This window comes from Sebastes fasciatus, chromosome 8 (genome assembly GCF_043250625.1).
Source record: "Sebastes fasciatus isolate fSebFas1 chromosome 8, fSebFas1.pri, whole genome shotgun sequence".
Classification (NCBI taxonomy): Eukaryota; Metazoa; Chordata; class Actinopteri; order Perciformes; family Sebastidae; genus Sebastes; species Sebastes fasciatus.
This window is the reverse complement of record NC_133802.1, coordinates 3,619,880-3,642,055: the sequence shown is the minus strand read 5'-3', so window position 1 is coordinate 3,642,055 and position 22,176 is coordinate 3,619,880. Positions and strand designations below refer to the sequence as shown.

At 41.8% G+C, this 22,176-nt stretch overlaps 1 protein-coding gene and 1 long non-coding RNA gene across 3 annotated transcripts in view; both read right to left on the bottom strand.

The window, feature by feature from the left end:
- tafa5l (TAFA chemokine like family member 5, like) overlaps positions 1-15,541 on the bottom strand; it is a 60,711-nt gene extending 45,170 nt beyond the window's left edge. The window contains exon 1 of one of the 2 annotated variants that reach the window (XM_074642870.1): positions 14,237-15,541. In XM_074642870.1, the coding sequence (XP_074498971.1) occupies positions 14,237-14,333 (97 nt within the window). In that variant the 5' untranslated portion in view covers positions 14,334-15,541. The remainder of the gene's footprint in view (positions 1-14,236) is intronic. The other variant, XM_074642869.1, reaches the window with a different exon arrangement.
- Positions 15,542-17,949: 2,408 nt separating this feature from the next.
- LOC141772056 (uncharacterized) lies at positions 17,950-21,504 on the bottom strand. The gene is made up of 3 exons (XR_012594834.1): positions 21,060-21,504; positions 20,877-20,922; positions 17,950-18,293 (listed from the first exon to the last, which is right to left on the bottom strand). It is a non-coding gene; the product is annotated as an uncharacterized LOC141772056 (long non-coding RNA).
- Between the last annotated feature and the right edge of the window lie 672 nt (positions 21,505-22,176).

The window sequence follows — 22,176 nt, the reverse complement described above, 5'->3', positions numbered from 1 at the left end:
CAAGGGGAAGAGATTAGCTTTGCAGCTGTTTCTGATGAGTCACTCTGCCATGGGCAAACAAAAGAAGAGCTATAACAATGATGTTTTCAGTGTTGAGATTTATTAAATGAACCCTCTGTGTGGCCTTTTGTAGTCTCTTTGAACACTTAATGTTCAGGCAGTAAATTATTTGGAAACCTGAGGGAACATATTTAATTGTCTCTTATTGAGGCCTTCCTGGTGCGTTTGAGGGAATTATTAACTGTTAATAGTCTTGTGTTTTATAGGTAAACAAGCTTTAATCACAATAAATTGCTTGAGAGCGTCTGCTTGCTTTCAACACATTTGGAAGAACAAATTCAGTACGACACATTTTCCGTAGCGCCTTTGTGATTTAAAGTCAAATGGAGGTTTGTTGCAGCCTCAAATGAGAATTACAAAACAAATCAATAACTTGCTGAACAATATTAATTTGTGACTTCATCAAATCGGAACCTTGCTTGAACTCAGCACATTTCTTAATAAGTGCACTATAAATGCATGTGAAGCTAAAGAACTACATCAACTTATCTGCTCTAGGTTGAACACTGAAGCTCAGAAAAAGTTTGGGAGCACGTATTTCACCTTTGTAATGATCTGGAACCTAGTTTCTTCCTTCTTTTCTTCATTGAATAGACAGCTGCCAGTGAAAGCCATTCAGGCTGACAAATAAAATCAGCTCAGCGGAGGTAGATTACAGAAGAGTCTGTGCTGCAGTTCTTGTAAGGTCAATCTCTGGCATTCAGCAACCATCGCTCCTTTACACTGCCGTCTCTAGTCGCGTCCCAACACCCCCAAAGGTTCATTAAGTGATGCTAACTGCTCTATAGCATGAAATGACTGTAACAATGGCAAAGGTTGAAAGGGTTGTTGATCAACACAAATGGCTCATAAAATTGCCTCGGCAGGCGCTGAGAGGTTTCAGAAACTACTAAATTTCGAAGCAAGAAAAATTCCAGATGATTGTGGTTTTGTTGGATTATGGTGACCATCTGACCTTTCTTTTGGCAACATCATAAGGTCAAAATGTCTCCTGGCCATGGCCGGAGAATGGAGAGAATGGATCAGTTTTGTAATCCAGTGACCTTTTCCTTTTGCGTCACCTTTAGGTCAATTTCCCCTTTGGCCCTTTACAAGGCTGAGTTAGCCTGAACTTCGTGGTCCCCAGAGGACGGATCCTAATGCAAATCCTTGACCTTCAAGCACCATAATCAGGTGAAATGTTCTATTTGCACTCAAGAACTCAATAAAATCAAAAGATCAGATTGACTTGAAATGACACCTTCATGATCTGGATCTTGATGATGCCCGCCAAAGCTTCCCATCCGCAGATTATTAATGAATTCACTGCGACCACTGTAAGTGCAGCCTGTTGAGCTCTCTCGAGATAGTCAAATTCGTTTCAACGCCACTAATTTCTTTAACGCATTAACGCTACTCGCAATTTTGGAGGTTGTAGCAGGCTCAGTTTAAAGCTATAGAGCTTTAAAGCTAAAGCTTCTGCAGAGCCTAGTATCATATGAAACTACAAAAACCTAAGGAATCCCTCGGTACCAACCATGTCATACTAGCTTGTCACGAAAGAGGCTAAATAATGGTCAAAACTTGTGTTAAATTGCGGGAAAAAATGCATTTTCAAAGGGTTCCCTTGACCTCTGACCTCAAGATATGTGAATGAAAATGAGTTCTATGGGTACCCACGAGTCTCCCCTTTACAGACATGCCCACTTTATGATAATCACATGCAGTTTGGGGCAAGTCATAGTCAAGTCAGAACACTGACACACTGACAGCTGTTGTTGCCTGTTGGGCTGATATAGTAGTTATATTTTCTATTCTAAATGCAGTACCTGTGAAGGTTTGTCATTATTTTGTGTTGTTAATTGATTTCCAATAGTATTGGTATAGTATTAAAATACTTGACAAATCTCCCTTTAAGGAACATTTTGAAAGGATAAAAAAAATGTGCGATTAATTTCCTTAAGATTTTTGTCTGAGTATTTTGCCCTGTCATTAACCATAGCAGGCTAACAGGACAAATGTGCATCTCAATTAATGGATTTGGTGGATGGATTGTTGGTCTATTGTGATTTAGGCTGATAAGATTGCTGTATTTCCACATGAAACTATTACATAGACCAGTCTTGGGGGAGTCATAAAACACAATCGCCTCTACGAAGACCTACTATGTACATTTCATTTCATTTCATTTCATAGTATCAGCCATGCTGCCTACCCACTACCCACCACTCAGCCCACCCTCCACTCCCTGTATGCTTGGTGGATGCTTGGAGGATCGAGGTGCCATCAGATATCAGTGCTCCCTGCCATGTTTCAACACTGAGCAGATGAATGGGCCTCATGCAATAAGCCTGAAGGAGGAGAATAGCAAGGCGGAGTGGGGGTGGAGGAGGGGAGGGCTTTGTAAAGTGCCCTCAGCCACGGCCAGCGCTCCATCATACATACGGGAGTTAATTCATGTGACAGGGGGTTTCTGTCACTCAGCAGCGTGGAGACACTCGGCCTCGTCTCTATTTCACATGATGAAATGCGCATACGGCCGCAGCGGCGAAGGAGCTCGCCGAGTGAGGGATGGCGCCACGTTGCTTGTCCTGGCTCTGGATCCCGTCAGGCATCTAGAGGGCAACAGGAAGCCGATACATAGCACAGAGAGACTGGCTCTCAGCACTGACTGGCAGCCTGATGACCTTATCGCTGAATCACAATACTACGCTAGTGCAAAGTGGCAGCGCAGACGCACGGGGGGTTCAAACACACAGAGCTCGGAGCAAAGACGTGAGTCTGTGCTCTACATATCAGCGCTTTGATCAAACACACCAACCAGGAGCACAAATATCTCAGTATCTCTGCCTGAAATAGGCTGCCAGGAGTCCACGCTCGCTTTCACAATGTTCCCCTGATTCAATGTGCGTCATTGTAGGATTGAGAACTGGTGGGCATGATGAGGTTATTAAACTAGATACATTACACCGGCCCTGGATCTTTCCTGTTAACATTGCAATCTGTTCCTTATTTAGACAGATGTACTTAAACGTTCACTCCGTTATCTTTTTTTTCTTGTATGTCTCTTTAATTAAGACTGTGCAGATACATCAGTAGTTAGTCCTAACCCGATAAAAATGCCTTTATCAGATTTAACAGACAAACACATCAGACACACTGCTCCCATTCAGCTGAAAGCAGATTGGGAGCTGTGACGAAGGCTCTGCTTCTCCTCAGGGAATGTGCCATAAAATTATATGACAGGCTGCACGGAATGAACTATGACAAGGATTCCATTTCCATATTAAAACAATCTTCCTTTATAGATTGTAATTACTTGCGGGCTGCTAAAGGATGGAAGTTAGGTTTTACATTGTTTTATTGCGAAGGGTCCCTCTGCAAACTATGGTTTGGAACCATATGTATTAAAAATCCCACTTCTTGTAAAGCCGGTTAAGTTAATTATTCATGACAATATGCATTGTGTTCGGTGTTATTCCCCGTAAAGACACAGCTATAGCGCGGTGGAGCCGTTCCGTGCTGGCTTGGCTCAAACGTCCTGGCATCGAATCTAACCGTTTTCTCCCTGAGAGAGTCAATCAGACTCTAATCACCACACTGGCATACCATAATAAGTCTGAGTGATTATCTTCATTCCATTGTATGTTCCTTTCTTGACAGAAGTGCCGTTCTCAAGGATGAAAATGGGGCTGCCAATTCAGAGAGCATGACAATCACATCAACGTGCGTCAAATCAGATATGAATTCAACGGATCTTTTGTGGAAGATTTAAAGCATTGTGCGAGATGTTATAAATATTAAATGGTGCAGGTAATCAGGAGAAATAGGTTTTGTGGTTGCTGCAGTTATCACATTTTAAAATGTAATGAGCACTGACTGAACCCCCCATATCAACACAAACCTTAATCCAAACAGCTACCTCCTCATACTGCTTAGATTTATGCCTTTCTCTTGAACTGCTGCAAATAATTATTATCATTATCGAATATGGATTCATTGAACTGTTCAAATGGACTGCATTTATATAGTGCTTTCCAACCTGAGCAGGGCGAAGCGCTTTACAAAGCCTCTCATTCAAACAAACACACTCACATAACAGCGGTGGTGGAGACGCCATATAAGGCGCAATTTGTGCTTCAGCGTCTTGCTCAAGGACACTTCCAAATGTGGACAGGAGGAGCTGAAATCGGACCACAAACTCCACAATTAATCGATGATCTTTCACCTGCCTGCGGCTCAGGTGGGAGATCATCAAATATGAAATGGTGAAAAATTGTTTATGTCTGAACAACAGTCCGAAACCCAACAATATCAAATTTGCTGCGAGAAAAGCACCAAATCCTCACATTTGACAAGCTGAAACCGGACAATGGGCCTCATGCAGGAACACACAGATTTGCTCTTAAGTGGCACCATTTGAGTCCATTTGTACATTTGTACTTGATGTCACTGAGCTTGGTACTTATGAGACGACTGAACACATCTTGTTTGAAGCATTGAGTATTTGATGTAATGTTTATAAGCCTGTTTTATCCGTAGTTTGGGATTTATCCTATAATTATTATTACTGTCAATGTGTACTTTATTTATTTTATTTGAATTTTTATTTTTTTTAAATCTTCTTTGGGGCTTTGGGGGAAAAATACCAAAATATGGAGGGACAATCATTTACATTTGTACTTCTTTTATATATTTCTATACACCTGATGTTACTTCCAACGAATTATTATGGGAAAAAAGTGGCATGAGTGTTTTAAGAGAATGTGTTGCATTCACCAATATTCTCTTATTTAGAATTTTCTCTTAGCTACGAACAAAATTTACGAGTGATTCAGACCTGTTGTTCAAGTCACGTAGACATAGTCTTTCTTTCTCCGCGGCGGGGGGGGGGGGGGATAACACTTGTATGATTTAAACATGGTAATGCCTTAATCTAAAATTAATTTGGAGTTTAAATATCTTACACTAAAAAGATGTACTAAATGTAAAATTAATTTTGTGTTCATCGTGATGTGATGTGCATGCAATTTGCCAAAAGGGGGGTGTTGAGTAGGTTAAATCTTACAAATGTGCACCTACTCATGAACAGGTGGCATTCATCAACTTAAAATGAGCAATACGACAGATTTGTGTAGTTACTGTAAAAGAGTTTGCTGAATCTGATTGGGACACTAATGAGCAAACCTCAGAAAAAAAGTGAGAGATTTAAATTGAGAATTAGGGCTGCAAATAACGGTTATTACCAGCTGCTACAGCGCGTGGTGGTTCGTATTGTTTTCACCTTGTGAGTCAGTGTGTGTGTGTCATCATGGCAAAATGTGGTCCTGGAGACGCCTACTGTAGCGGGAACTACCACAGAAGCAGTTTCGAGTGCTTTGCCAGGTGTTTATATTGTGGACGTCTGTGGACGGACTTTATCACAGCAACCGTGCAAGATGCAGTCATGGAACTTTACAGGTGTGTCGTTGAGATCAAAATGAAGTTTGAGTTTGAAGATGGGTGTGTTCCGAGCAAGGGAGCGCCGGAAGTAGGGGGGGAATGAATGCCACTGGCCCGATTTGGCATCCCAGCGTGATCTCATCGCATGATGGTCTCTAGTTTTTATGATCAATTAATCTGCTGATTATTTTCTCGATTAATGCAGCAGTGGGTAGAAATGGAGCAAATATGATTTTTTTAAAAAGTAGTGCATGAGACAGGTAATTTGAAAAAAATCATGTTCCTCTGTGTCCTCCGGTGCTCCTAACGGCATCTGCAAGATTTCAGACCGGAGGACAACATCCAATCAGAGCTGATCTGGAGTCTGCTGCCCAGCTGCCGTCTATGAGAGCCGGCTGTCAATCACTCGCGAACTCCGACCAAACGGTCAAACTAGGCAGCACTGATCAAATATGAATCAATATTCTGTTACTCTAATGTTTATTTCTCAACTCAAATGTTTTCAGAATCATCTTGTAGTGTACTGTTAAGCTGTAAAATGAGAACGTTTGTGACCCGGCAGCCATGATGAGAACAGTTGAAGAAATACCAAGCACTGCCCACCAGCCGGAGCACAGCCAATAGGAACGCTCTCTCTCTCTAAAATGACCTGTGATTGGCCAAAGTCTCCCGTCACAGGCTTTTTAAAGCTTGAAAACAGAGCCAAGAGAAGGTAAAGAAGTTTCTCTCAGACAACTTGAATTACAATATGCTGAAAGGTTATTATGGAATTTTTGCCCAATCATGCCACAAACTGGCTACTGCAGGTTTAACTTAATTGCTTGAGCTTTAAAATGTAAAAAAATTGTGAAAAATATCACAATCACAATTTCCAAAAGCCTAAAATCAAATTAATTATGATCAATTACACTCCAAACCCCAAAAATATTCACTTTACTAGCACATATGGCAAAAAAGCAGCAAATCCTCACAATTTAGAAGCTGTAAGTAGGGATACAATTACTTTAATAATTAATTATCAAAATAGTTCCCCATTATTTGACTAATCAATTGTGTCAGCCCTAATAGGAATATGAAAGAGTTCTTACGAGGCCTATTGTTTGGATTATTTGCTTAATGACTTGAACAGTTAATCAATGAACAAAATGATACACCATCTATTTTCTGGCTATCAACTCATAGATTAATTGAAGACGTACTTCAGTCGCACTTATGACATACATTATTTGACCCAGGTTAATCACCACTAACTTGTTATTCACAGTGGTAAATTAGCTAAAAAAGAACGCTTATCAACATAAAACGGTAATCTTAGTGACTTTATCTGGATTTACCTTCCACTCACTGCTGCTTTGATTTCATCTGAAGTGCTGAGACCTAATCTTCCCTTCATGCCCGTTCTGATCTCACAGCTCTGTCTGTTATTAACAAACTCAGGACGACATCAAACGGTAATCTTATGCGACTGAGCATATGTTAGTCAAGGCAGAGCCAAGTGCGTCTCATTACCTTAACACCGTCTGGTAATGAGATGGACAGTAGGTAGCATGTGACGGGACAGCAGGTGAGAGAGGCAGATGTTTGACTGACCCCGTGCTCTATGCTCCCTGACGCCGCCGTGATCTTCTGCTGTCAAACAAGTAGGGCAGCGGAGCAGTGGGGCGAAACATGCGCTCTATATTAATGTGCCTGGTTTAAAGGGGAATACCACTGCTTGATTTCACATGCTATTTGAATACTTTACAGCAATCTGATCAATATTTATGCAAGTGAACAACTCTCTGCTGAAGTCGGAGGACCTGTAATGGTACCTAAGTATGCAATTTAATCTGAAGCTGACAGAAATGTATCAGGAACGATGGCGAAGGGAAGAGTGGGAGCAGCCGGGGTGACTTCTGGAGATGAGGGGCATGTTATGCTATTGCAGGATGAAGCTCATTTAGCTGCAAGCAGTAAAAGAAGCACTGCGTTAGTCCACCATTTATTGCTGAGTATTTCTGATGACAATAGAGTTCTACAAGAATGAGTTCTAAAACCTGGAGATGAGTTAGCATCTTAGCACTTCCGGTTCCCGCGTGGGAAGCGGCTGAAATGACCTTTCCTTCGTAGGGTGGCTGGGCTCAGCCTTAGAGATAGGGTGAGGAGCTCAGACATCCGGAGGGAGCTCGGAGTAGAGCCGCTGCTCCTTCGAGTCGAAACGGGCCAGCTGAGGTGGTTCGGTCATCAGATCAGGATGCCTCTTGGACGCCTCCCTTTGGAGGTTTTCAGGGCACGTCCAACTGGTAAGAGGCCCCAGGGTAGACCCAGAACACGATGGAGAGATTATATATCTTGTCTGGCCTTGGAACACCTCAGGGTCCCCCAGGAAGAGCTGGAAAACATTGCTGGGGAGAGGGATGTGTGGAATTCCACACCAAGCCTGCTGCCCCCGCGACCCGGCCCCGAAAAAGTGGAAGAAAATGGATGGATGGATGGATGGTTTCCTCGTCTGGAAGTCAGTGGATTTTTTGAACGGGTTTTTAGTTAGATGCCTGAAAAAAAAGGTCTGTGGTTAACACAAGCTTAAGAGATTTTAATGTTTTATTCTACGATATAAAATATATAAATAAATACCTCACTCATGAATTTTGAAGCCTTTATATGTCTATCTATTATGTGTCTTAAAAAAGGCGGTTGCTAACAAGTGGCTAAATGAGACTACTAAACGTCATCACGCAGACTCGTTGCCCTTCCCAGCCTCGTTGTGTATACTCGCGTTCGTGCGACTGTGGTGTAGTTTGTTTGTAGCCTAACGTTATCTTTTTACTTCTGGCGATAGCATTCACACTTCAAAAATCATAGAAGTGGTGTTCATTTGTGAAGATTATCTTGCTGAACAGAACGTGTAAGTATCATAAATGTGTGTTTGCCACAGAGCTTATTTTCTGCAGTAATCCATAAGCCAAAGGGAAAAATCCCATTGGCTTTTTTGTCGAGGGAACCCAGGGCGATGCTAACTTCCTGGTTGGCCTACAAAAATAAGTAATTCCTGGAGCACTCTATACAGGTTGGAGTTCTAATAAGCTCTACATATTCACAAATGTGCACCTGATTCGTATGAAAATGTTGGATTTCCTAAAGCAGCACCGAGCATGATTTTTATGCAGTCACGAGCACACGGTGGGGCTGCAGAAAAAAAGAGGGAAAAGCAACTGAGGCACCGGAGATGTGCTCTATTTGTTGGCCAAATGTAATTCTTGTGTCAGGTGTGTACACTACTCCACCCAGGGGGAATGACAAATTGAAACTTCTCATGGCAGCAGTAGGATGGCGCTCCCTCGGGGGGGAAAACCAGACTCGGCGGTGTTAGATTCTCACTGGAAAGCGGAAGCTGTTTAGTTTGCTAACGTCACTTTACTGGACTTCCAGGTCTTTGCTGTTTTTAAAACAGTTGCCACTCTCTAACATTCAGCGCTGCCATTGTGTGACATTGCCATGGGCTGCTTTAAAATAGAAAAATATTCCCCTTACTATACGCCCAGCGCTGGGACTGACACTGTAATTTAGGTCTGGTCTGCGACACGTCTTGGACAGCACACATGATGGAGGTGGCTTCTGATAGATTTCTGTTGCAGCGATGCAGCACAGTCTGGGCTGCAGAGATATTACAATGAAGAGTACATGCACTCAGACAATTGGTTGTGGATGAATACAAGGCTCGAGGCATAAAGAGTGAATGTACTGTACAATATGCCTTACAAAAGCAAACAGTAGCTCTGCTGAATGTAATGCAGAGAGGAGGCTAAAGCCACGGTGACTCACTTCACATTTCACATCCCTCTAGGATGCCCTCCTTCTCTAATGCAAACCAGAGAAAACTGTGAGAATCAGAAGACTATTACGGCCCTCGTAAGTACTGTACAGCAATGCGTGATTGCGTGAACTGCGGCTTTAATATTCAAGCGATACGTTCATGGCATCAGAAAATAGAACAGGGCACAAGACTGAAGGAACATAACTCAAATCATTTACACCACTCTGCCAATGATGGAGCAGTTTCAAGCCCAGAGCTTTCCGCAGAGAAAATAACAATGCAGAAACACAACGGAGCGGTGTGCTACACTTAACCACAAGGGAGGTCAAAGCTGAAGGCTCGAAAGAATTCATAATCAGGGGAGCTGTGAAATATGAGCTTTGTGTGCCGCCGAATTGATTTAGCTGTAAAAATTCTTTTCATTTTGTTCCATAAAGATGCTCATATTTTTACAGCTCCGCCGCCTATGGAAGCAGGCCTCGATGATTTGCTTAGAATTTACAGCCAAGGTCATAATCAAAGCAGGTCTCCTTTTGCATGCTTAATGCCGCCTCGGAGAAGACCGGAATGGAAATCATCCTTTTCACTTCAAAAAGTCGGCAATTCTGTGCAACTCTGATTAGTTTAATGCTTGGATGGATAGGCCCTGCTCCCTGAGTTAAAAGAGAATGCCACCCAAAAAAAAAATTTAAATTCATCATTCTGGTGCCCCAGAAAATGCTGTCTCCCACACAAGGGCTGATTTGTTAAAAATGGGGAAAAAAAGTACCCGTGATAGCATCCGCAATAATTTACCAGGATAAAATCAGTCCTGCTTTGTGAATGACATTTGGACAGGAGACATCAGAGACACATGGCAGAGTCCACAACGCAAAGAGTGGGCTCACTGTGTGAGTCCGTCATCAATGGAGCTCTGTACTGATTGTAAAGCCACAGTGACTCACTTTAAAATTTAGTGATACAGCCTGAAGACGTATCTCATCCAATGTGTGCTGTCATCCCCATGGACAGTTCACGCTGCAGAGCAGGAACACCAGATTGATTGCTGCTTCTCAGCTTCAGGACACTGTTCTTTGTGTTCAGAAGCACTGATTTAATTGTTAAAACAAATCAAAGTGACACGTTAATCATGACATGTGACATGTGCCGTTAAAAAGCAGCACTGCCGTCGGTTGCACTGATATGACACCAAGTTTAGGAGCTAGCTCTGTGGATTAACTCAAATCATTTGGTTTATCCAACATATCTTGTTACACTAATGACATCTGCCATCCCCCACATTGTAAATAAAAGTTTTGCTGAACAGGAAGTGATGTTCAACATTTCTAGATTATTGGGAAAAAGCAGAGAAAGGGCTAGGTAGCATTAGAAGTGATAAATGAGCAGATAAGCAAAAGAGCGCCAACCACCAGAAAAACTTAAACCTGCAGTAATTTTTTGGCCACTTTGGGGGGCAGTAGAACACGCTGAAAACACAACAACTGATATTTCCATTTAAAAAGTTGTTGTAAAGCATGTGTTACCAAACAATTGCCTATTTACACATTCAGCAGACATAGAACAACATTAGCTATTGTTTTTCTGGCTACTTGATGAATGCAAGTCACTCTCCTTTAAGCTTTTTTTTGGTCTCCACCAACTCCCGAGGAAAATATCTGATAATATATATAGATATAATATATCCTCTGTTCAACTTTCTTCACCAGCTAATTGCTAATTTTGTTTGTCTGCCATTTGGTGTTAGGTAGGTAGCGGAGTAATCTCTAGAAACTACGGCTGTCAAAGTAAACAGAATAATAACGCGTTTACGCTAATTCATTTTAACGCTAATTCATTTTAACGCCACTAATTTCTTTACCAAATTAACGTAACTTGCGATTTTAGGTTGTAACGTGCTTTCAAAAGCATTTTCAAACAGGTCCCTTGACTTCTGACCTGAAGATATGTGAATGTAAATGGGTCCTATGGGTACCCACGAGTCTCCCCTTTACAGACATGCCCACTTTATGATAATCACATGCAGTTTGGGGCAAGTCATAGTCAAGTCAGCACACTGACACACTGACAGCGGTTGTTGTCTGTTGGGCTGCAGTTTGCCATGTTATGATTTGAGCATATTTCTTATGCTAAATCCAGTACCTGTGAGGGTTTCTGGACAATATTTTTCAATGTTTTTTGTTGTATTTCCAATAATAAATATATGCATACATTTGAATAAATCAGCATATATTTGTCCACTCCCATGTTGATAAGAGTATTAAATACTTGACAAATCTCCCTTTTAGGGACATTTTGAACAGATAAAAATGTGCGATTAATATGCAATTAATCGCGATTACATATTGCACAGTTGCTACTTGAAATGAGATTGGTGAGCGAACAGTTTGTGGGCTTGAAAACCAAACCAATGAGCCAAAAGAGGCTAAAAAGCTCTGTTGAACTGAGGGGATCCGCAGAGGGTGATAATTCTCTGTTGGTTCAAAACTACAAACCTGTCACACAGTCATGGGATCCAATGTTAATATAAAAATAAAATGTATTAGTGGAGATTTTTACCTTCTTCAACAGGAAATCAGGGAAAAAAAGATGTATTTTATACTTCTGACTGTTTGATTGACAGGTGATCTTTGGAAAGTGCAGTGCAGAAACACTTTAGCATCAAAGATGCTCAAAGAGCGAGAGGATTGCCACTTCTAAGATGCAAAATGGTCTTATTTGATCACATTACTTTAGAGGGAAGAATTTTTATGTTCCCACTTGAAGTTGAAATGTATTCTTGGCATTTCAGTTCCTTGAGCTGAGTTAGAGCAAAGGCCAACTGTCCGTCCACCTCCAACTTACAAATGTGGATAAAAATGCTCCATCCCCTCCTCCTCTTCTCTCACACACACACACACACACACACACACACACACACACACACACCACACACACACACCACACACACACACACACACACACACACACACACACACACACACACACACACACACACACACACACACACACACACACACACACACACACACACACACACACACACACACACACACACACACACCAACCCAAAGCAATGTGGTTGACAAAGCAAGGAGGAGTTGCCACCGCTCTCTGACTGCACCACTGAAGCGGAATGTGGTCCAGTGAGGAAATCCAGACATTTCCAAAATTTATCGTTGAATAAACTGGCAACGTTGAGAGCGGCTGACAGGCCATTCATCGTGGCGGGCGCTGGCCCAATGGTGTGCGTGGACAGGGCTGCTGCGCTTTGATTTCCTGTCCTGGCCGCCATGACGGATGAGCTACGGAGAGGGTGGAGGCGACGCAGCCTCTCACCACCGCAAAAGGCTTCACCTCTCGGCCCAACAGTTCAACCACACTCGTCGCTGCTCCATCGGGGGCTGTGGAGGTGGAGGTGGAGGTGGTAGAAAGCTGGTCATGGAAAGTGATGAGTGCTTTGACTCCCATCGGTGGTGAGCAGTCATAAACACTGAAACATATACTGCAAAGTAGCTGATGATATGATAAAGAAGCAGTGGTTGGTTGGAACTTCTCGTACAACAGCACTGACTGGCCACAGCTGCCAGTTTCAAAGAAGGATTTTAGTAGGATTTGAAGATTACAAGTACGGATTAAAAAATACTACACGCTTCATTCTTAAAATTCAGCTCAGAGACGAAAAGAGGAGTGACTGACATACAGAGAATGTCAAAGCTCAAATCACATCCAGAGGTTTTAACTAGGCCAAATCCAGCAGAATCTATTTACTCGAGGAATATCGAGGCTAGTGAAGTTCACAAGAGATTGATTGAACAATTTTGTACAGTAACACTCTAATGAGATCATTTTCAGATGAAATTGAGTCAATAATAAATGGCTGTGGGGAGGAGGAGGGCTGCTGTAACTCCTCAGATAACACGCAGAGAGGCTTGAGAGACGTTTCAGGGGCGGCAATAACAGGCTGGTGAAAGCAGCACTTTGGGAGAAAACACTGCAAATTAGAGGCAAAGAGAGCACATTTCAGTGCACAGGCAGTTCATTTTTCACATCAGTGTCTACTTTTGTTCCCGGCAAGCTGCCAAAGACATTGATGTAGGCACTATCCCTCCTCCACAGCGGTAATTATGCTGCTGGCCAATGCTTGATTAAAAGATCTAATCTGCAAATTTAGTGTTCGACATCTCCCAACAAGTTCCAGTGCTTTAAGCCTGTTCTCTGTGCCTCTGACGGCGCCGGAATCCAAAATGTTTGATCGTGGACCGCAGCCAATGAAGTGCAGGGAAACATCCTTTTGCTTTCTATTCTGTGTCAGGGTGGAGGTGTAATTGCACCAGCGGATGTATTATTCAAGAGGAAAGCACGGCATGGATGGATATAGCCTTAACCTGAGTGAAATTATAAAAAGCTTTGAAGGCAGAAGTCAGGCCTTTCTCCTGTCTGCACCGGGGAAGTAAAACAAGCTTTTTAACTGTGGTGCTTTTTTTTCCACCTGGAGCTCAATTATGGCTTAACGAAAATTATCATTCCACGAGGTGGCAAAGGGGCCTGAATAAGGAAAAGGTTAGTTTAACAACAAAAAGGTAATATATTATATTATTGTGAGAATATGGCCACTACAATATATTTCAAGCTCCTAGTAATAAAAAATAAAATGTGTTAGGTCCAATAATGTCACTATACACTGGCTTTTGCCCATCACACACTCACTCCAGGAATATTATTATAAAAATCAGATTACAGAAATATCATAAGGTAGAACAAGGTCACCACGGATTGACTGGTGATGATCACAGACACATTACAAGTCCCTGCAGGGGTGTTTTATTGGACATTATAGTGGATTTCTCCTCAGGATCACAGGATCTGACCACACCATGTGCAGCTGCATCCCAATAAGAAGCCCCTCACAGACAATTCTGCTGCTGACAACAAAGTAATAACCCAGCTCGAAGTGTCCCTTACCCTCTCTGAGCAGATGGGAGTAGATGAGCCAGAGGAGCAGCAGGCAGCAGAGTGACGCACCTCCACCTGCGGAGAGCGTCTTCGCTCCAGACTGCATCCTGCACCTTGAGCCTTGCAGCTTTTTTTTTCTTTCTTTTTTTTTTTTCAGATTATCCAAACTTTGAACGCTCGCGCCCGCTCAGATGTCAAGCAGATCGGCGGCAGAGTGGCTAATCCAGTGGCGTCTCCACAGCCTGTCGTCGGCATCCATTTTGAGGTTATAATAGGAGAGGGACTGATAGTAATCCCCCCTTTTTGCTTTTTTCAAATTCCCTCGGTGAGCCGCATATCCATCCAGGCTGCTCTGCGCACACACACAAACACACACACACACGCAAAAACACAGAGGGTACAATGTCACCAGATCTGGCCAAGTTTACGCAGCTGCGGGTCTCAGGAGCTGCAATTCAGTGGCAGGCTTGTGCAAAAAGAACTGTTAGTATTAGGATGGAGAGCAGCAGCAGCAGTTTGGATCCTCACACGGAGAGATGATGATGATGATGCTGGGAGTAAATTGAGCCGCTCAGCATCCCTCCTGGACGCCTCTTCTTGTCGCTCCTCACTGGTGTTCTTATTATTATTACACCCAACCAACTTCTCTGTCCGCACCGAGCGCGCGGCTCCGTGTGCGACTCTACAGAGAAACGCGCAAGTTAACCCAGGAGGACATGACGAACATAACAATCAGCAACTTGTCCCAAAACGCAACACTCCACAAGCGTCCAACAAAAAAACAACAACAGGCTTTTGGTTGGAAAAAACAAACAGCTGAAGACGCAAAATGCGTCATATGTATATGGCCACACATGCACTGCAGCTCGAGCTCAAATGTCAAGTGAAAACGCGAGCGACGGGTCTCACGCTGCGCGCTGCTGCCGCGCTGCCGCTGCAGAAAGCACACTGTGAGCGCGTCAATGCGGGCGGCGCAGTGAAGTTGGACACACTTGTCACCTGTATGAGCCTTTGTGGAGGCTATGGGACAAATGTGTCAGTGGTGATGCCTCGAGTAAAAAAAAAAAAAAAAGCTGCCCTCCTTGTAAAGTGAAGTGTTGGTTCCAGATGAGAGTGTGTTCAGCCAGAGATTATTCTGTCCCGCTCGGCGACATTTGCATGCAGGCGACGCTGAAGAAGAGGATTTCCTTCCTTCAATCCATGGAAGGAAACGCTGCTTCTGCTGCTGCTGCACCCTGAGTTGCCTTCAGTTGCAATGTTTCCATCTGCTCTCTCTCTCCCTCTCTCTCTCTCTCTCTCTCTCTCTCTCTCCCACTCACGCACACACACACACACACACACACATACACGTACACACACACACAGTGCCCCAATTCCTTCCACAAAGTGAGCAAAAAAAAAACTTTGAGCTCCCAGGCTATAAATCCCAAACTGTAGATGATGATGCTTATTTATACACAGTAAGATGTCCCGTCTCAGCCCACAGGGAGACACAGAGCAGCACCAGCCTCGCCCACATTCTCACATGTTACTTTTCTCCTTGTTTGCATGCCCTCTTTCAGAGACACACGTCCTTGAGGGGGGGGGGGGGGGGGGGGGGGGGCTGCTGCACGGTCTGAGGACCCCAGTTAACATTTAGCACACACACACTGGCATTCTGGGAAAAAATGTGAGCGGAGGACTGGCGCTGGGACAGTGCAGTGGCTTTAAAGAAGAAGTTCCATTTTTATATCACATAATATCTCGCATACTTCACAGGGGGGCACATGCTTCCCCAAGTGTGTGTGTGTGTGTGTGTGTGTGGCCTACAGACAGTGGCAGATTAAGGTGGTCAGGGGCCCCTAGGCTACTCTTTGTGTGGGGCCCCCTTCTCATTATGCCATGTGTAAAAGTGTGCTAGGAATATTACTAGGCCCACAGGTACACACTCAGAGAGCATACACACACACACACACACACACACACACACACACACACACACACACACACACACACACACACACACACACACACACACACACACACACACATTGAGACAGCCGTTAATCTAAGCCTTGAAATATCCATCAATTTAGGGATTTTCTTTAGTAGATCTTGGTCACAGTGTTCTTCCAGCTTTTCATTTTGTGTGCTCCGCGATCATATTTTCTTTCTGACACATTGCCGCTATTCTGTCCAGTAGCAGTGACAAATCAGCTGCTTAATTATTTTTTTAAATGTTTCTCATGTGCCAATAGGGGTCAAGGTTGTTCTTTTTTTCTCTGAAGTACATTTAAATAATTAACAATAATCTAGCTAACCCAGGGCCTTTACAAACATGGGCCCCTAGGCTGCAGCCTATAGGCCAGCCGGTGCATTAATCTATCTAGTCTATCTTCTGAAAGAGCACCATTTAAGACTCCCTTGCCACTAGAGGACTACTACTATAACCACCCCCCCCCCCCCCTCTCCTCCTCCCCTACACCAAATCCCATGACCAGTACCAGGGAATGTGCACTTTATTAGCAGATGGAGAAGTTCCCCCTGTGTGAATGGCTTTTATGATGACTTATTGGCAGCCTGTCACATCATCACTGTAATACATGGAAAATGACTGGGCCTCACACTGCGTAGACTATATGCATTTGGTGAGTTTTATTAAAGGGATACTTTGCTGATTTTCCACCTCATGTTTTAAAGCTACATTAGGTAGAATTGGAGCAAATACTGTATGATTAAAAAAGTAATTTTTATAAAACGGTCACTATATCCTGACAGTAGTGCATGAGACAGGTAATCTAAAATAATCATGTGCCTCTGTGTCCTCCGGTGTCCGCCGGTGTCCTCCGGTGCTCCTAATGGCATCTGCAATATTTCACAGACCGGAGGAAAAAACAACCAATCAGAGCCGAGCTGGAGCCTTGCCGTCTCTGAGCAGCTGTCAATCACTCGCAAACTCCAATAAAACGGTCAAACTAGGCAGCGCTGATCAAATATGAATCAATATTCTGTTACTGTAATGCCTATTTCTCGCATAAAATGTTTTCAGAAACATATTTTAGCGTACTGTTTGGCTGTAAAATTAGAAAGTTTGCGACCCGGCAGCCATGTTGAGATCAGTTGAGGAAATACCAAGCATCGCCCACCTGCCAGAGTAAACTTTCTCATTTTACAGCTAAACAGTGCACTACAAGATGATTTTGAATACATTTTACACGATAAATAGGCATTACAGTAGCAGAATAATGATTGATATTTAATCAGCGCTGCCTAGTTTGACCGTTCGATCGGAGATCGTGAGTGATTGACAGCTGCCTACGTTGAATGATTAGCCAATAGGAACGCTCTCTCTCTCTGAAATGACCTGTGATTGGCAAAAATCTACCGTCACCGGCTAGATGTTCTAAAGCCTGAAAACAGAGCCAAGAGGAGGTGCAGAAGTGTAGTTTTCTCTCAGAGCACTTGAATTACAATATGCTGCAACGTTATTATGGAATTTTTGCCAAATGATGCCGAAAACATTCAGCCAACTGCCACTTTAAACCGAGTCTTCACCCTAAAATGTAATGATTTATGTCATGAGGACATGCATTTTGTCCCCAAAAGGATGGTGAGTCCCCACAATGTGACTGTGTAAACTGATTTATGTCCCTACAACACGCACACACACACACACACACAACGCCTACACTAAATTCCATGACCAGTGAATGTGCACTTCATTAGCAGATGGAGAAGTCCCCCCAGTGCACTGCTGTGCCATCAGCCTTCCACTCAATGGCTTTTATGATGACGTATTGGCCTGTCACATCATCACTGTAATACATGAAAAATGACTGGGCCTCACACTGCACACACAACATGCATTTGGTGAGTATTAAAGGGATACTTTGCTGATTTTCCACCTTATGTCTTAAAACCTGCTGATGTTTTCTGCATTACTGTAACCAGCTGCAGCAGCTTACCATACTCGGGCGATGGTGGAAGAACTACAGGCAGGGTTCGGCTGCTGAGACGAGATTTGTTTTCTCCCCTCTTCTTACAGCTCGGCTCAGCCAGCTATCGGAGTCAAGAACCACGTTTCAGTCTGTCAGGGTGACGTCCCAGCAGGGTTGCAGTGTAATTAATCATAATCCATCACCGTGACTGACAGGGTTGTGAAACTTCTGCCAGTTTATTTTTTTACCCATCATATTTATTCTCATGTTTACCAAGAATATACAGCCTTATTTTTAATTGCATTTGGGCATGTGCGGATTGCAATATTAGTAGGACCAGTGTGTGCACTCTAAAAGGGCTGTGCTCAACAAAAAATTTAAAAGATTAAAAATAGTGATCCATTCATGCTGGATGCTTGTGCTTTATAGCTGTTGACATGTTAATTATTATGTTTTACTAAAGATGGTCATTGATGCTTATTTGGCTGCCATCTTTGATCACTCTTTGTGTATATGTTTGTGTCAGTGGTGGAAAGTAAATAAGTACTAGTAAATAAGTAATAGTATGGTTTGCTCAAGAAATTACAATTTTGACGTACTTAACTTGAGTATTTTCATTATGCTGCTTTATACTTCTACTCTACTACACGTGTCTGACAGTTTTAGTTAATAGAATATCAAGGTTTTACATATAAAAACATGAGGAGCTTGAAAAATAGCATGGCTATTGATTAAATTATGTAACAGCATTTAAAACTTTTCTATTCCGAGAAATCCAACAATATAACAAATGACTTAAACAGGCTCATTCTGATGCATAATGAGTGCTTTTAGTTTTGACACTTTGGTACTTTTTGCTGCATATACTTCTGTACCTCCACTTCTAATACTTCTAAAGTGGCTATAATCAATATTTTAGGGCTGTCAATCTAATAAAATATTTGCAAATTAATCACACATTTGTATCTCTTCTAAATGTACCTTGAAGTATTTAATACTCTTATCAACATGGGAGTGGGCAAATATGCTTGCTTTATGCAAATGTATGTATATATTAATTATTGGAAATCAATTAAAAGCACAAAACAATGACAAATATTGTCCAGAAACCAGACATAGTTTGAACCAATGGATTCCATAGGTTTTTCTAGTTTTATATGATGTCAGTATCTTCGCTAGCTTTAAAACTGAGCCCGCTACAACCTAAAAATCGCAAGTTGCATTAATGCATGAAAGAAATTAGCGGCGTTAAAACAAATTTGTATTAATGCGTTAACTTTGACAGCCCAAATATTTTCATATTAACATCGGATCACATGATGAACCCACAGAAAATTATCGCAGGACAGAGCTTCTTAGAATATTTCCTACTTGAGCTAACTGTCCAGCATCAAAAAGCAGACAAACAAATTTAGCAACTAGCTGGCAAATGTATTAAATCAATTAGCAGGAAAAAAATACATATTCTTCTCAGGAATTGGTAGAAACATAACTCCAAATGAATGCTCATGTTGCTCCGGAACTATTGGATGTGTAATGAGTAGAGTTGCCAACTGTTCTGTATGCAAATTTGTTATTCTTGGCAAGGGCATGACCCGCCCTACTCTGCCTCTGATTGGCGCCCCATATTAGCCGGGACGTGCCCTATATTGGACAAAATTGGTTTGTCTGATACGGGACCCCCCTTTTCGCGTATTGACCGCTACTCTACTCTGATGAGAAGATGGCATTCAGATCACTTACAGATCCTAGATCTGATACAACAGCAGTAGCAGAGCACGTCACGGGTGAGATCAACTGTCATCCAATTACAGGCGTGGCAGTTGTGTATAGTGTAAATGTGCCAATTCCTGACAAAAAATAAAGTTTTGGTAATAACTGGTGTTGTTCGGTCGGTTTGGCATGCGCAAATATGGATTAACATGCAAATATTGATAAACCTGCAAAAAAGAAAAAAACGTGCAGGTATAACAAAGAATGGGAAGCAAATAAGACGTTGGTTAAGCCCATCAGCGGTGACTCGATAAAAGCTTACTTTAAGCCGTCGTCTGGAATTCTCAATGCATTGACTTAAATCAGCATGCTTCTACCGAAATGCACAAAAAGGCCACACGAGGTAAAGGTGCAAGCATAATCGGTGAATTTTTCGTGACATTTACTTCGAAAAATGACAAAATCGCGGCAAGTGAAGCCTCGTACGTGTAGCATACGGTTAAACATGGACTCAGCTACAACAGCACCGACTGTCTTGTTAAGCTCAACGGTGCTTTGTTTCATCACGATGCACATGGGAAGAACGAAGGCAGGAATACAATGAATGATTTAGGACCAAAGACTGTGCAGGATATTTTGGATGATCAGATGAGCCTGAGTATTTCTCAGTTACCACCGATGCCTCAAACAAGGGTATTGGATATTAGACACATCACAGCATATGCAGCAGTTAATGCCAATGTCAACCTTGGAAATCACCACTCTGTTTACCAGTCATTGAGCAGTACCAGAAATCACATTCTGAAAGCTAATTTCCCAAGTCAACACCTGCAAGCACGCCTGCGACCAGCTGTCAGTCAATATTGAGTGTTATTGTAAAAACTGTTTTAAAGATCTACATTGTGTCATGTAAGGACTTGTCTCTGACTGTGCAAAAGAACACAGTACTGCTTGAATCAGTCAAGAGCAGCAAAACATAGCCATGGAAAAACAGACTTAAGATATTACATTTAGTTTACCTTTATTCTCTGACGTTTCTGATCTTCTGTCACCTCAGTCCAGCTTCTAGTATCAATTCATACACAGATAAACAGGTGATTACCCAATGTGTGAACAGAGTGAAGGGGTGTGAACAAACTCGTAATCAAAAGTAGGTAATTGAATTGTAGAGACAACAGGTAATCACTATTGATATACCACACCTGTTTTGCAGAGGAGGACGTGTGATGACCGATCTGTTGGGGTGGCATGCAGGGATCTATAAGCCTGCATGCTTTTCTAAGTGGGGGGGTTAAAGTTTCAAATCCTACATGTGCTAGGACATGGTACTTCATTCCATGTGATAGTGTGTTTTACAAATCATTCCTAAAATAGAATTCAATAGAACTCACAAGGTGGGATGGGTCAACTCGTAGCTAGATGGTCCTTGGTTTGAATCCTGGTCTGGACTGGGTCTCTCTGGTTTCAGGTACATGACGTGTCTGCAACCCTGTAAGTGCAAAGTCTTCTGTTTAGGGAGAGAAAAAGAGAGTATTATATTTGAAAATCTGATGCTACATGTTTATGGAGGCAAGAACCAAAATAAAAAATAAATGAATAAAAAAAAAATGACTCGATAAATGCCTAAAGAAAGGTATAACGAAAAACAATACAGAAATAAATAAGTTTGGCGAAATAAATAAAAGGGTGAAATGCAAAGGGAAAATTGTCCATGAATAAAATAATATATAAATGCATAAATACATAAATAAATACGTATATTTAAAAATATATATAAAAAAAATAGGTAAAAAAATAAATGCAAAACTATGTAAATAAATAAAAATAGATGCAAAAATAAATAAATTAATGTAAAAATTAAAAAATAAATAAATTAATGGGATAAAAGGGAAAGATTAAATAGAAGAGTAAATAAGGGAATTAATATAAAGATTAAAAAAAATTAAACCAGAAATATTAATTGATGTCCGATTTTATCAATTAATTAATGTCTACATTCATTTTTATTATTATTTTTGCTACATTTAATGATATATTTATTTATTTATTGAGTCATTATTAATTCATTTTTATTGTTATTGTTATTGTTTTGGCAGGTTCGTTCCTCCATACATGCTTGCAATATAACCAAAAATTGTATGTTATTAGTTGTTTTGGTCATACAGTATGTGAAATAGAATAGAATAGGATTCTCTTATTGTCATTTCACAAAGTACAACGGAATTAAGTAGCAGTCCTGATGGTGCATACACATATATCAAACAGTAATAAAAAGAAAGAAGTGTAAAAACACATTATAAATCCTATAAAAACAGTAAT